Raw genomic sequence first — 15,997 nt, 5'->3', positions numbered from 1 at the left:
TTAGAAAGTAAAACCGTAGCCTTGGAAATCCAGCAAGCTGGTTTTTTGCTCAGCAGTTCCCTCACTCAGCAGGGTCATGCTTCAGAAGAGTAGGAAGTTGGTGTTTGGGACCCCCGAGGAGAGTGCAGTGCAGCTCGCCCATGTCTCAGCAGCTGGAGCAGAGCTGGGAGCCCGCAGCAGCCAGGCACAGCTGTTACCAGGTCGTGAGCAGTTTATCTCCTCTGCCTCTTCCACTTTGAAAGGCTCCTACTGCTAGCGAGGAAGTAGATTTCAAGTTTTTATGTAAAGAATTTAAAATTAGAAATAAAGAAATTAGGGTCTGGAGGGTGGTTCTCCCAAGGTGTAGGGCAAGGTTATGGAGGACTTTCACTCAGGAGTTGTGATTTTGAGGTTTTCTTTCTTTTTTTTTTTAATGACTATTAATTTGGTAATCAGAAGGGAAAAATAAGCGGTGTTTATTTCATGCTGCCACCAGGCTTATTATCTGAATCAGTGTTGGAAGGAAGTGGAAAGGAATTTATCTGTGTCTTCAGACAAACCCCCAAAGTAGGATCATTAAGGTTAGAAAAGTGTCTTGTCTCCTCTCCCAGACATTTTTTTTTACTTGTTTCCTGTTTAGCTTGTAGCTCTAAAGTTTGGTTCTGTCATTGCCTAGAATTATTATTGTTTTTGTTGATTTGCTTATGAAAATGCTTATTATAATGCCTCTGGGGATTTCTTTGCCTTCTAGGCAAATGTAGTTACTGTGATGCTGTTTCTAACCAGCTTCTCTCTCCACATGTGCATGTCGCAAACATACATGTTTCCTAGTACACATGAAAACTACTAATTTTCTTTCTTAAGGAGAATCATTTTATGTACCAAAAAATACATATATCTGTATAATTAAGGAGCAAAATCAGAATCATCAAGAGTAATGATTAGTTTTGGAGGTTCTTGACATAGCTTTTTGAAGTGCTAATATCTTCAGAAGAGGCTCAACTTGGGTTAGATAGGTTTGCATTTGTGAACTAAGGACTTTGGGCAAAACTTCTGTGTAAATGTAGTTTTACCTTTAGTGTTAATGCTGACATGGTTTATGTCTTTATATGAATGCAGGCTTACTGGTTTTCAGGAAAGCTACAACTAAAAAGGACAGAAAGCATTCTGTTCCTTTCCTCCCTGTTAAGATATTTAAAATTCTCTTCAAGTCGCCTGTCATTGAGTTTTGTCCTCTGAGTACCTTCTAGAATAGACAGCCATGCATCTATATAAAAGGATTCACTGTATTAGCCATTTGATGCTTGGAAACCCTCTCGTAGTGCTTTAAAAAAAAAAAATTGAGTAGAAGATTCTAGAATTCCAGGGTGCAGAGTGAATTTGAATAGGAAGTTTTAATTTTCATAGAATCAGCATGAATCCAAAAGGACTGGTGAAAGAGATTTTAATACTCTGAAAAAACAGTGCAGTGTAATGGAAAGATACTAGCCCAGAGTTTAGCTGGGTCTCTGTCATGCACTAGCCAAGTCTCCTTGTACGAGCTGTGTAGACGGTGCCTCACTTTCTTTATCTGTAAAAAGGTAAAGAGGTTGGACAGCTCCCTTCATAGAATCCCCGAGGAATAAAAGACACCTGCTTCACACTCTTAAAACTAAAACGATAGTAAAGAGGTGTGTGTGTGTGTGTGATTAATGATATAAACCCTTAAAAATGAAGAGAACAAAGAGGGAGGGTAATAATAGCTCAGTGGTAGAGCACGTGCTTAGCATGCATGAGGTCCTAGGTTCAATCCCCAGTACCCCTATTAAAAAAAAGTTAAAAAAACAAAACAAAACAAAACAAAACCTAAAGAGGGTAAGAAAGGAGACCACAGTAGAAAATTGTGGACATTGGGAAGCAGATGGACTAGTGATAAAGGACTTAACAGACCCAAGAAAACTGACTGCTAATTTGACAGCAGGGAAAACCAACAATCACCCCAGTTTGTAGCCCAAAATCCCTCAGAAGCTCAGGAATTAGCAATATCAAATATTTTTGAAGATATGAGTAAAGATGGCAACTGAGATAAAGGTTGATTGAAAACTATTTAAAAAGCAGTCAGATGCCCAGATTCCTTTCCCTGTCTTGGCAAAATACTGGAGGCTTAATAACTTCCAGAGATGGTAAAACAGAGGGTCACTCAACTGGGGACACCTGGCTTGGTTTAGGGTGCCCCAGCCTTTCCTCCTCCTCAATTTTAGGATGCTTGCAGCAAAGACTGTACCATTCTGGCAAGAGATTAAAACAGACTTCTCTGGGGAACCAGACTGGAGCAAGAGGAAAGACCCAAAGATATTGACACTGGAGGTTTCCAAACCAAACTTCTGGCCAGAACACCCTACAATGAAGAACCTCTGTCCAAACCCTTCCAGTTAGCTGATTAGTGCCTCCCTCTTAAATATTAGCAGATGGCCAAGGATCACTGTGCTAGAGATCAAAACAAACAAGAAGCAGCAAGTTAGAAGAAACAGACTTCTGGGAGGAGGGAACTTAACTATCACATATGTTCTCAAGGGTAAGAGAAGAAGGATTCCAAGCATGAAACCAGATATTATAAAAAATGAACATAGGGAAAATCAAAGGGAGTCTTTGAAACAAAAAATATAATAGCAGTCATGATAATTAAAAGAAGGGCTGGGAAAAACTGAGGGAACATCAGGGAAGAGAGAGCAGAAAAATGGCAAGATGGGAAGTCAGAAAAGAGAGAAAATTATAGGACTGGGAGGTCCAACATCTAAATCATGTTTTGGTTTCCCAGAAAAAGAGCACAGAATACCGAAGGGAAGAGGTCATCAGCACAATAGTACCTCCTCCCCATCCCAAAAGTCTAGAAGAGGAGGACATGAATTTCCAGACTTTAAAGACTCACCAAATATTCAACACAGTGCGTGAAAATTGAGCCTCAGCACGGCACACCAATGTGAAATTTCCCACACAAAGAGAATATTCTTTACGCTTCCAGAAAGAATTTCTGTCACCGTTAACAAAGATCAGGAATTGGAAAGGCTTCAAACTTAACAGGCACAGGGGAATCTAGGAGGCAGTGGGATAGCACTACAGTTCTAGAGAAAAGTTATTTCCAGCCTAGAATTCTGTAAAACTAACCAATGTGTGTGTTAACTGAGGAGGAATAAAAGCAATCAGATATACAGGGTTTCAAAGTCACTTTCCCATTCCCCCTTCTCAGGAATCCACTGGACACGTGTGTTCTACCAAGTGAGGAAAAAGGGAGAAATTGAACTTAGGAAAAATGAGGTTCACTGCTGTAGGGAAATGGAGGGACTCTCCAGGCCTCCAAGGAGTTGGGGGTGGGGGGGAGTGTCCAAGAACAGCGTGTGTCCATCAGGCTCAGAGGAAAGCCCGTCCCCATCGGAGCGGGACGGGAGGTGCTGGGCCGTGGGGAAGATGAAGCTGAGGAAAGACCTGATGCCTGTGACTCTTAAGGGGAAATGAGGTCACACGGGGCCTGGTGTTGAACTGTCACTACTCCACATAGAACTAGGCAAACAGGAAAACAAGACAGTCACTGTAGGGAAAAAAAATATGCAGGAAAGGAAGAGTCATAACTTCCCATATTTTTCAGTACTTACTGAATTGTCATAATGTAAAATACTGAAGATTATCCTAACTGCAGTTATCATGTTTGACTATCGGGAGGCTGGAAGATGGAAAGGGTATGTGTGTGGTGGGGGTGAGGGAGGAGGGAGTGAAATCGTCATGCCTCATAGTGAGAGGTCAGCAAATAGACCTAAAACAGAATCATCAAGATTGACTTGTACCAGCTCTGCCTGCCAATCCACTGTTACCTTACATTAAACATTATGCTCAAAAAAAAAAGGCTGATGGAAGTAAATATGAAGGTATTTGGCTAAAAGAAGTGAAAACTGTTCCTTTAGAGAAAGACAGGAGGCGCTGTTTTTTCCATTACCTTGTAGGGTTATTTGTTGTAAACTGCATATAAAGCTATAGTAGCAGGAAGAATACAAACACTGGTTAAAATAGTGTCATACGAAATTGACACAACCTTGTAAACTGACTATACCTCAATACAAATTTTTTTTAAAAAAGTATCACCTGGTTAACATTTTTATTGATGGGTTCAAATTTTAGCTACAGGAAAGAGCTAGGCCAGCATCCTGCCTCCACAAAAGATATCTGAGAAAAACAGTTCGGCATCTAAGAACTGCAGAAGTGATGACGTACCGATCTGAGCTGCCTTTTTTCCTTACGTCTCTAGATTATCCTCTTGACTTGAATCACAGCGAAACCTTCCTACAAACCACGACTTTTCTTCCTGAAGACTTCACGTACTTTGCAAACCATACCTGCCCCGAAAGGCTCCCTTCCATGAGTGAGTAGAACTCTTGCTTATCTTCCTCTGCTTTTAAAACTATTGTGTCCTTTTATTTGAATAAAATAAATGGGAGGATGTTCTTGATCACTGTGTCCACTTACACAGTGATTATAAACATCTCCCGGCCCTTGAAAACAGGGATTATGAAAGATACTTGTGCCCTGGCTCTTCTTTCAGCCCTTCCCCAGGGTTGCCTGTGTTCTTGGTGCCATTTTTGACCACATTTTTCACTCTTTACTATGCACATGCCCCTCCTGTGTAACTTGGGGTCTGTTAGGATGTCCTAGAGAAAGTGTGGCCAGTCAGCTTTGTTAGTATAAATCTCACACTGATTATAACTTGTTTGACATGAGGGAAGTTATTTTCCTAACAAAGTGCTGGTTAAAAAAAAATTCTGGGATCTTTTCTTTCTCTTTCTCTTCTTTCCCTCCCCTCCCCTTTCCATTCCTTTCCTGCCTGGAGTCTCATATGTAATCTAAAGCAATGGCACTGCACTGTTATGCCGTTTCTGTACTTTGGGGCTCCTTGGATGGTTCCTCTTCTTGACTTGAGTCAGAAATGTTGAGTGTTCTTAGTTTGGACGTGACTAGTTGGGGTCACTGATCAGTGAATTGGGACAGTGTGTCTCTACTTGCCTCAGGAGCACATGGAGTTGGCCCCAGGCTCAGCTCCTTTCCTCCTTCCTCCTTGAGATGTTCAGCTGCTGTTGTACTTAAGTCTTAATTTCTTTCTACACCCTTGGCAGAAGCAGAACTCTGAAGTCTTAATTTCTTGATTCGCTGCTTTGCCCAGTAATAGTGACGAACTGAAACGCCATGAGTTGGAAAGCGGAGGAAGGGGCCCCCACCCCTGATAAAAACACAACCTGCTGAAAAACCATTGAACTGCTTCCGAGATGAAAACCCTGAACATAGGAGAAAGAATCTACATTTTCTGGCCTCTTAATTAGTATTTTTCTCCCTCTCTGTTCAGAGGGCCCAATAGACATAAACATGAGTGAAATTGGAATGGATGCCATCCATGAAATGTTCTCTAAAGACCCAGCCATCAAGCTCGGAGGTCACTGGAAGCCATCTGATTGCTTGCCTCGATGGAAGGTAGGGGGCGAGGCCAGACCCCAAGTGCTGGGGAGCCTACCTGGGACTTGCCATCATCTGAATCACCCTGGGTTTCACCATGACATTTTGTAATTTGCACCCTACTTACTACTTAATGCAAAGAATATGCATTTGATGGGAACATTTTGGAATGGGTTTCCCCAAGGACTCTTCTGCAGCCACAGACGTTCTCATTGTTCTGGTGACTGAGCAGGACCCTTTCTCTTCCTTTACAGGAATTTTGGCTAGTCAGAGTGGGCAGGGGGTGGTAGGTCTCTTGTGACACATTTGCAGAAGCCATCTTCACAAATTCAGTGTTTCGTGCCTTATTTGGCATTGTTGCCACGAGTTCAGTGGAATAAAAAGTGGAATTGGCCCCAGGCTCAGCAGCTTTCCTCCTTCCTCCTTGAGACGTTCAGCTGCTGTTGTACCTAGCCTGACACTGAGAATTGTTCAGTATTTTTCTGTGTGACTGTAGCCAGGAGACATCAGTAGTGTGGCTCAGTCAAGGTTATAACACTGGCTTAAGTCCATTCTTTCAACAAGTATTTAGTGAAGTGCTTGTTCTGTGCCAGCCCTGTGAGCTGCTGTGGTACAGCAATGATCAAAGCATATCTGGAACAGCTTAGTGTTTCCAACTTACCACTGGGATGTAAAACCAATTTAATGACCAGCATTAAAAAATATGTGTGTGTGTGCACGCGCGTGTGTGTAAATGCATTGCACGTTTTAAGGGGAAGTTCTGTTTTGCAAAGTGTGTTTTAGTTATGTGTTTCTTTCTCTATGGATATATTTGTGTACTGGGTCACAGTGTAGAATGTTTGTCTTCCTCTGGGCTGTGGTCTTGAATTCATCCTCAGGCCCTCTGTGTACATGGTGTGGTGCATGTAAGAACGAGGTCCACTTACTTCCAAGGGTGGACTTGCCAACACAAGTCTTCATTTTGAGAAGCTGAGGACAAGGCAGCTCCCAGAACTCCCCAAGAGCTGGTCCCTGATTCTGCAGGAGTGCCTTACCATAAAGCGACAGTTGAGGGGACTAACAAGGTGGCCTCTTTTGCTGTGACCCCCCTGCAGGTGGCCATCCTCATCCCTTTCCGGAACCGGCACGAGCATCTCCCAGTCCTGCTCCGACACCTGATTCCCATGCTTCAGCGCCAGCGCCTGCGGTTTGCATTTTATGTGGTGGAGCAAGTGAGTGGTCCTTTCTTCCCTGTTCTTTCTTCTGAGACAGCAGTTTGGAATGCTTCAAGCTAATCTATTTTCGATGTAAAGAGCCAGGAAAACTGAAATCTCATGATTGAGGCCCCGTGCAACGGGGAGGGGAGCAGAGAGCGATCTGTGCCCCTGGTTTGAGATGTTGCTCAGTTTCAGCAGATTTGAGTGCCGGGTGGAACCTTGTTTACCCTTGAGCAAAGGCCTCTTGTGTACTGGTTTTGCTAGAGCCGCTTTGGGTGGTGTCTTTAGGCTCCAAACCCAGGAAATTCCCCTTAAGATCAGGAGCCACAGGTAGAAAATGGCAGTGTTGTTCTTCCTTCCGTTTATGGGCCTGGGAATTCTTCTAAATGCTGTTGTGTGGCTGACTGTCTGCCTTTACAGCGGCCCTGGGAGAGAGGAGCTTTGGTCTGTCATTATCGCCCCTTTTTTTTCTGAGGCAATCAAGACCAGAAGCCAAGTGATTGTGAGTCATTGATAAGCCAGGCTGGGCCCACCTTGCTTCTGGCTCAGTGAGCTCTCAATAAACTCCTTCAGGCAGGCTGAGATGGCGAAGACTGTGCTCCAAGAGTCCTTTTAAACATAAAGTTCTGGGGCGAGGAGGGTGTAACTCAGTGTTAGAGTGTATGCTTGGCAAGCACAGGGTCCTGAGTTCAATCCCCAGTATTGCCACCTAAAAATAAACAAACAAATAAACCAACCTAATTACCCCCACCCCCAATAAATAAAGTTCTGCTTGTTTTAGGTTGGCACCCACCCCTTTAATCGAGCCATGCTATTTAACGTCGGTTTTCAAGAAGCAATGAAGGACTTGGACTGGGACTGTCTTATTTTTCATGACGTGGATCATATACCAGAAAGTGATCGTAACTATTACGGATGTGGACAGATGCCAAGGCACTTTGCAACTAAACTGGATAAATATATGTATCTGTGAGTATCATTTCCTGTTGAAGAGGTTAACTCTAAAAGGATGGTGAGAGATGCAGAGATGGCAAAATCCAATTAGCACCAGCCTGAATGTCAGTCAACTGATGAGTGCACAAACAACGTGTGGTATATCCACACTGTGGAGTAAATACTGTTTGGCAATAAAAAAGAATGAAGTACAGATATGTGTGACAACATGGATGAACTTTGAAAACATTATGTCCAGTGAAAAAAGTAGCTACAAAAGACCACATACTGTATGATTCCATTTATATGAAATGTCCAGAATCGGCAAATCTGTAGAGACAGAAAGGAGACTAGTGGTTGCACAGGGTTGAGGGGAGAAGGAAGAAATGAGCAGTGACTGCTAATGGTGGGTGCAAGGCTTCTTTCAGGGGGTTGACGAAATTAACTAAAATTCATTGTGTTCATAGTTGCACAACTCCCTGAATATACTAAAACCATTGCATTATATACTTTAAATGGGTGAATTATGTGGTATGTCAATTCTGTCTCAATAAAGCTGTTATAAAAAAAAAAAAAGCAATTAGAAAGAAGTTCAATTAGCTACTCAGGTTGATGCATCTCAGCCCGAGGAAGCAATCTCAGATGGTTCAGGGCAGTAGCACAGAAAGTATTGTTTTACTTAAGACTCAGTTCTTCAGTGAGATGGCCTGTTCTGGGGGAAAAACCACCCTTTAATGCACAGATCATTGATGCTGTACATCTCCTTTTAGGCTTCCTTACACTGAGTTCTTTGGCGGAGTGAGCGGCTTAACAGTGGAACAGTTTCGGAAAATCAATGGCTTTCCTAATGCTTTCTGGGGTTGGGGTGGAGAAGATGACGACCTGTGGAACAGGTACTACCCTTCTTCTGGTGTCTCCTAGAAATGCTAGACTCTCCAGACCAGCACTGTCTAATAGGAATATGATGCATTAAGCCATGTATGTGATTTTCAGTGTTCTAGCAGCCACATTTAAAAAAAAAAAGGTGAAATCAATTTATTATATTAGATGTAATCATTAAAGTATTTTTATTATCACAGTATATCCAAAATAATCTCAACATAATCAGTATAAACCATTTCAGCATGTAATCAGTATAAAATGTTAATGAGATATTTTGCATTCATTTTTTTCTTACTAGATCTTAAAAAAAAAAAAAAATCTGGTGTGTGTTTTACACTCATACAGTACATTTCACTGAAACCTCCCCAAACCAGAGGGCAGATGTTAGTTATGTGTGCACGGATTTATCCATGCCCTCAGATGAGGCTTGTGTTATACATGTTGGTGAGAACAATGCTGTGTGTGAGTAGCGTCAACTAGCATTTTTAACACAGTAAAGAAACAAAATAACCGAAAGAGTTTCTACCTTGTATCCACTTTCTAGCTCAGCTTTTAAAAAAAAGAAAAGATGTGTTTGTTGTCAATACGAAATAATACTTGCTGGTAGAAATTCAGACAATACAAAGGTATATAAAGCAAAGGGTATGTCTTAACCCCTGCTGTTACCCTGTTTCCTTCCCAGGAAGTAGCCATTTGAACAAGCTGTTTCTTTCTATTTACTTCTTTCTATTCATACATAAACAACCCAGACACATCCCCTCCATGTTAATAAAGAAGAGAGGCACTTCATTGTTTTTAACAGTGCATGGTACTTCTTTATGTAGTTAGACAATAATTTATTTTAATCCTCTCCTGTCAATGAACATTGTTTAATTTTGAACATCTTTTGTTCACATGTGCAAATATTTCTTTAGATTAAATTCCTAGCTGTGGAAGTGCAGAGTCAAGAAGTAAATGCACTTTAAAATTTTGATAGTTATTGCCAAATTTTCCCCCAGGAAAGATTACAAAAAGATTCCAACCAACAGTTCATTAATGTACACATTTTCTTACACCACCACTAACATTGGATATAAACAGCCTTTTGAAATTTTGCCACACTTCAGCCCTTCAGTAGCTACATGTAGCTTGTGGCTACGGTTAGGCAAAGCACCTCCAGATAATTCTTTCTCAATCTGATAAGGTAAAAATGGCATCTCATCCTTTTAATTTGGGTTTCTTAGGAACCTAGTGATGAAGAACAGCTTTTCCATACATTTAACTGGTTTGACTGGTTTTGAATCTATTTGTGCTCTCCCACAACATCTGTCATGGTTCTCACTTTACTCTCCCTAGCTCAGCAAGGAGTCCCTTGGTGCAGGAACTTGTGGCTGGTTTTCCCCAGCACCCTGCACAATTCCAGGCATACAGTAGGCATTCCATGTATATATTTATCAAATGAGAGTGAGAACATATCTTCACACAGTCAGCCCTCCATATCCACGGGTTCTGAACTGAAGGATTCACTCAACTATGGCTCAAAAAAATAAATAAATAAATGAAAATTCTAGAAAGTCCCAAAAAACAAAACTTGAATTTGCCACACACTGGCAGCTGTTTACATAGCATTGTATTAGGAATTATAAGTAATCTAGAGATGATTTTAAGGTATCCTAGAGGATGTGTGTAGGTTAAGTAGAAAGTATGCATTTTACTTAAGGGACTTGAGCATCCACAGATTTTGGTATCTGCCAGGTGGGTGCTGGAACCAGACCCCACAACCTGGAGACTGAGGGATGTCTGTGTAACAAAATGAGAGTATAATTTGGAGTCAAGGAAGATGTTGAAATAATATTCCCCCTACAGTTTTAAAATAAAGAAATGATCACAAATTCCACATAAATAAGCCTGCCACCATGTATTAGTATTTCTTGGAGCCCCATCAAGTTTCCAGTAAACCCAGCTTGGAAGTCTTATCTTTCTCATATTAAGAATAAATATCCTGAACACTTTCTTTAAATTCTCCTTCCCTCATAGAGACTTTTCATAAATTGTGAAGTTTTACATCTAGATCAGAGGATGTCATATAAGTTAATTCATCTCTGTGGTGAGGGGGGAGGCGCTTGGAGACATAAGTTCTCCCTAATTAGGGAGAACACATGGTGACTGGCTTTGCTGACTCGCTCTGTAGTAGGATGTGGAAGAGGAAGTGGTACCCACCAGTGAGAACGTGTTTTTGCTAGGACCCCAAACAGGCCAGCCCAAAGGGAGCGTGTGTACTCATCTGCGTGGGATGCACACGGGTCACTGAGACCCTACATCAGACCTCAGGCATTCTGAGTTTCTTTTTGAATTTTGAATTTTTTTCTCTTTTTCAAAACTTTTTTGTATTGTAGACTTCTTTTTTAAAACCCTGAACTTTTCCAGAGGGTAGGCGATTTGAATATTTAGCTGCAGAAGAGATTCTGTTTTCCAGCTTGGGGTTCCTCAGTTCGGCATAGGTTTGTTCACCTACAGGACTTGGTCGTTTTACCTAAAAGCTCATTCTCTTCGTCTTGGACAGAGTACAGAATGCAGGCTATTCTGTGAGCCGGCCGGAAGGGGACACTGGGAAGTACAAGTCCATTCCTTATCACCATCGAGGAGAAGTGCAATTTCTTGGAAGGTTAGTGCACTTGTTTATCCCTCATACAAATATCCTCTATACTTTGCGTTTCCAGGTGTCCCACAGCATTACAGCCCCTGGTTTTGCTCCCCACCTCTCCCCTCCCCAAGGTCTTGTTCAGACAGCTGTTTTAGAGTTCCTACCTATATCTGAATTTAACTGGGCGGTGGGAGTTTGGGGGCGAAATCAAACTATTGGTGAAAATTTTGATAGTAAGATCTTGGAAGGGAACCACTCTTTCTACACCTGAAGCTTTGTAGTCTCCTCTGTTGCCTTCAGGGATTTGGGAAAAGATCCACTTGGGTCAAGGTCTCTGTGTAACTCCCAGTCACCTGACAAAGAGTTGGCGCCGTCTCTGCAAGCTCTGGTTCTGAGAGGGTGTCCCTGAGCATCTGTTGGTATGGTTGCAGCTGCTTTATTACCCTCTGCACCTTCAATCAATCGGGCCGACTGGGGCGTGTGGCAGGAGCGTGCTCTGCATTCTCACCAGTGGCTCTGTCTTTTGCTCATTGCGGGAAGGGCGGTTCCCTAGACAGCCGATCTGACTGCGTGAACTCTGTTTTCATGGGCATAAGAGGGCACTGAATGCAGACTCTGAACTTTCTCATCTGATGTATTTTATAGCTTACTTTCCACTTCCCCACTCTGTGGTCTTGGGCACGCCAGTTAATATCACAAGCCTTGGTTTCCTTGTTTGCTAAGGGGCAGGTGCATTACATGAAATAGTGTGGTGAGTAATGCACCTGGCACGAAACAGGAGGTGTTTCTAGTTCTAATGATGACGTTTAGCCTGGAGGCGCTGAACCGCCAGTCGCCCTCCACAGGGCGCAGAAGCACCGCCTTGGGTCATGCCCCCTCCTGTGGTCTCCCCAGCTCCGTCTCCGTTCTAGGGAGCTTGGACCCTCGCTCAGAGCCACCATTCTTTTTTCTGCTTAAACAGGTATGCTCTGCTGAGGAAATCCAAAGAGCGGCAAGGACTGGACGGCCTCAACAACTTGAACTACTTTGCAAACATCACGTACGACGCCTTGTATAAAAACATCACTGTCAACTTGACACCCGAGCTGGCTCAGGTGACCGAGTACTGAGGGGAGGAGGAAATACATGTTTGCTTCACCCGCCGCCACCAAGAAAGCAGCCTGACGACACGTCTCAGGGCTCCGCAGAGGAAGAGAACAGAAATCCAGTGACTAATGAAGGATCACAGGGTTCAAGGGAAAAATGTGAACAGAGTACACGCACAAAACGCCTTCACCATTTGGACCCGCTGGGGTTGAGGGACTCAGCCCAGGAACTGACTTTCTCTTTTCACAAGACAGACGTCTGTCCTGCTGCTCTCCTGCCCGTCTCCTACCCCCGCGTCCCACCTCGGCCACAATCTCCAGGACCAGAGCTGTGACCTGCCACGGTCCTGCTGCCGAGCCTCTTCCTGCGAATGGCTGCTGGAGCCTCCTGGCCTTCAGAGCAAGGAGGCCAACCCACCACCGGGCAGCTGTGTTTTAGGAAGAGAAAATGAAACTCCACACACCATTCTTCTACATCTCTGGTGGTCTCTTTGGTTTCATTTAAAAACAAAACAAAACAAAACAATAAATTACCTGCTTTGGGTGGGGACTGAGGGTGGAGGGGAGGGGCTGGGGAAGATAAATAGACATGTAACAATCACTTCTTGAAGAAGTATCATTGTAAATAAGCCGTGTAAAATGCCTTTTTAAAATTTAATTTTATAGCTGGCTCTAATTCAAACCGAGGATTTGTACGTTAAATCACATATTTGTTTGACAGATGCAGGAACTCAGCTAAAATGGAAGAAAATCATGTCCCAAATTGCTGTCACTTTGGGAGGGAGTGGATATAGAGCATGTCACAAAAGAACGAAATGGTCCAGTCTTTGTCACTGGTAGCTAACTTCTTCCCCTCCCGTCCCTGTTTCCAAAATTCTTGCTCCTGGCTTTGGCTCTGGATTCTCTCTTCCTTGCTGGGCACGTGCACCCTCATCCCGGTCTTTTGCCGAACAGGAAGCTAATGTGTTAGAACACCGCTCTCCTGCTCAAAGCAAACCCTTCAGGTGGGCCCACCGTGCACAGCCGCTGGATCTCTGGGCTTTGTCTGTCCCTTCATCGTCGTAAAGAGAGAGTGTGGATGTTGGATTTTCCCTCCTTCCCTCCCTCCCTCCCTCTTGTGGAACTTGGCCACGGTTCCTGAAGTCTGTGCCTAAATTACCAACCAATTTCAGTGATTCCTCTGAATATTTCCCCTTTTTTTTTTTTTTTTTTTTTGGTTTCTGGAAAGATTCTTTGTCAACATTATGAACTGGTACATAGAATAATGAGCAACTGAATTACGAAGAATTCAGCCATGGAGCATGGGACCCTTATGTATCATGGGCCAGCTGAGATCCAGGTTAGACCAAATGAAAGCTTTGGAATTAGACTAACAAAGCTGCCCAATGCAAGAGCCCAGGTGCTCTGTTCACACCCCCATGTGCTTTTTGAAGTCAGATTCTGAATTGCATTTGAATCTGTGCCTCTGTTTTCCCCTGAGCCAAACCCCTCAACTCAGTCCCCTTTCGGCTTCTGTAGAATTCTGAAAAATGCCAGTTTCCCCCCTTCCTTTTCCATAGAGCGTATTTATATATTGTGATTAGGAGTGCTTTCTGAAGAGTACTTCATATTTTTTTTAATTGCCTTGTTTGCCTTCAACTTCCTTGATTTTCATGGTTTACATGGACGTGAGTGTAGGGGCGGTATTCCTGTACATACACGCGGGTTGGGGTTCTTTCCGTTGCATGTGTTGGTTCCACGGACATATGATCCCCACAAGCTGTGGGAGTGATTGGCCAGGCCTTGTTTTTTGTTGTGTTTTTGTCCTTTTGAAGAGTAGAGTGCTATTTAGAAAATGCATTGCAAAGCTCTTATCGGCTCATATGAGAGGGCGGACTCCAGTCCTTGAATACGCTGGTAAGTTGTATCATAACGTTTTAAAAAGAGTTTTGAGCATTTCATGCTTTAAAAGCCCTTCATGAGGGAACACGACACACAAGTTCTTTCTGGCTTTCCTTTGCCACATGGTGCATAGAGCAATAAAGATTTCTTTCCCCCTTTCCTCCGCACACTCCCAGGCCTGCGTGTGGGCCTTGCCTCCTCTCTGAGGGCTGTGAGCTGCTTTTCAATGTGACAAAACTATGATGTCATTTGGAAGAATTTGCCAGGACAGACTAATTCTTGGTCAAGGATGACGTGTGTATACTCAGCAGGGTTGTAAAATGATCTTGTTTGAAGCTTTTCATTAACATATTTACCACCAAGAACAAAATGTCAGCAAAAGGCTGACACCTGATTTGAAAAAGAAAATGCTGATTTGAGGACAAAAAGAAAAGTCTCTGTCCACCGCTCGAAGTGGGGTCACTTAAATCACCTTGCAATCATGTGTGAGACTGTTTTATCCGTGTGAAATCTCTCACTGTGCACGTCAGTCATTTATCAACGGAGCTGGGTATCATGTGGGGAAACGTAAAAGCCGAAAACACAGCCAGGTCTGTGTGCTGTTAATATCGTAAAATTCTCATGTTAAAAAAAACAAAAACAATAAGAACCACGTGTGACCTTGTGCATATTTTGGCAGCTGAAATTCTTTAAGGCTACCGATGGATGACCCCTTAAATCAGTCTTGTCTTTGCTGGGTGCAGGGAAAAGTTTCTCCTTTCATGCTGTTTTTTTGCCCGGGGGGGGGGGCAGTTATCTGCAAAAATAGTCATTTCGACATTAGAGGGACTCTTGTGAGAGCTCCTCTACCGCAGACGTTAATAGCTAAGCGCCAGCCACGCGTACTGATTGTATCCACTCACCGTTGACGATGGCATTGAACGTAGCTAGCTTATTTCCATCACTACGGTTTTTTGAGCTTGCTCTTATGTTTTCAGAGGTGCCAGGGGTACATTTTTGCACTGAAATCTAAAGATGTTTTAAAAACACTTTTCACAAAAAAAAAATAGTCCTTTGTCATTACATTATTTACTCATGTGTTTGTACATTTTTGTATGTTAATTTATGAATGATTTTTTCAGTAAAAAATACATATTCAAGAACTAAACGTCGGTGGTCGTCTCTCTTTGTCTGGGACAGTTTGGCTTCCACTTTGCTGGGCTGACCTCAGCGTGGTCCTGAGAGGAACAGTGACCGCCTGTCCCCGCAGTCAGAACAGTTGAGTGAAAAACGCTGCTGATTTGAACCCCACAGAGCTACCGGGCATCCCCCTACGCTTGGGTCTTCTTTGAATAATTGGCCCAGGTGATGCCCATCAAGTCGAGTAAGACACTTGGGCAGGGCCGGGCAGTGAAGGTGGATGGCGTTTGCCTCCAGTCCTCCGGGGCCAGTCCAGAGTTTGCCATCTGCCTGATTCCACTTGGAGATTATAATCATGGCTTCTTCTTGTTGAATGCTCACCACTCACATTGCTCTGTGCGCAGGTACTGGGGATATGATGAGTGAAATGAGAGAGGGCCAGTGGCCTGATAAAGCTTATGGTCCTTTTCTCCAGCACTCCCAGACGGGGGTATGATTTCAAATTACAACCCCTATACGCTCTGTAAAGGAGAGAACCACAGGCCATGAGTGCCTGGTAGGGAAGGCATCCCTGAGGGGCGGTGGGGAAGCTGAGGGGAGATGAACAGGGAGCTGCAGGGACAGAAAGCCAGTAATGAGGGAGTGGGGAGGCAGAGGGGTGCACGGGGCACTGTGATGCTGGGGAGATGCACGGAGCCAGACCATGCAATGCAGGGCTCTGTGGGTCAAGATAAGAGTTTGGGTTTTATCTTTAGAGCAATGGGTTCTAGAGTTTCCAGGAGGTATGTCTGTGTATGATGGGATTAGGAAGTAATTTGAGTAGCTGT

At 43.4% G+C, this 15,997-nt stretch overlaps 1 protein-coding gene across 5 annotated transcripts in view; it reads left to right on the top strand.

The window, feature by feature from the left end:
- The window catches only part of B4GALT5 (beta-1,4-galactosyltransferase 5), a 121,502-nt gene extending 106,304 nt beyond the window's left edge, over nt 1–15,198 (top strand). For all 5 annotated transcript variants that reach the window (XM_074347425.1, XM_074347424.1, XM_045519307.2 and 2 more), the window contains 7 exons: nt 4,256–4,369; nt 5,345–5,469; nt 6,546–6,662; nt 7,429–7,616; nt 8,351–8,473; nt 11,005–11,106; nt 12,047–15,198. In XM_074347425.1, coding sequence (XP_074203526.1) covers nt 4,256–4,369; nt 5,345–5,469; nt 6,546–6,662; nt 7,429–7,616; nt 8,351–8,473; nt 11,005–11,106; nt 12,047–12,194 — 917 coding nt within the window. In that variant the 3' untranslated portion in view covers nt 12,195–15,198. The remainder of the gene's footprint in view (nt 1–4,255; nt 4,370–5,344; nt 5,470–6,545; nt 6,663–7,428; nt 7,617–8,350; nt 8,474–11,004; nt 11,107–12,046) is intronic.
- The last annotated feature ends 799 nt before the right edge of the window (nt 15,199–15,997 follow it).

This window comes from Camelus bactrianus, chromosome 19 (genome assembly GCF_048773025.1).
Source record: "Camelus bactrianus isolate YW-2024 breed Bactrian camel chromosome 19, ASM4877302v1, whole genome shotgun sequence".
Lineage (NCBI taxonomy): Eukaryota > Metazoa > Chordata > Mammalia > Artiodactyla > Camelidae > Camelus > Camelus bactrianus.
This window is presented reverse-complemented; position numbering and strand designations above follow the sequence as displayed.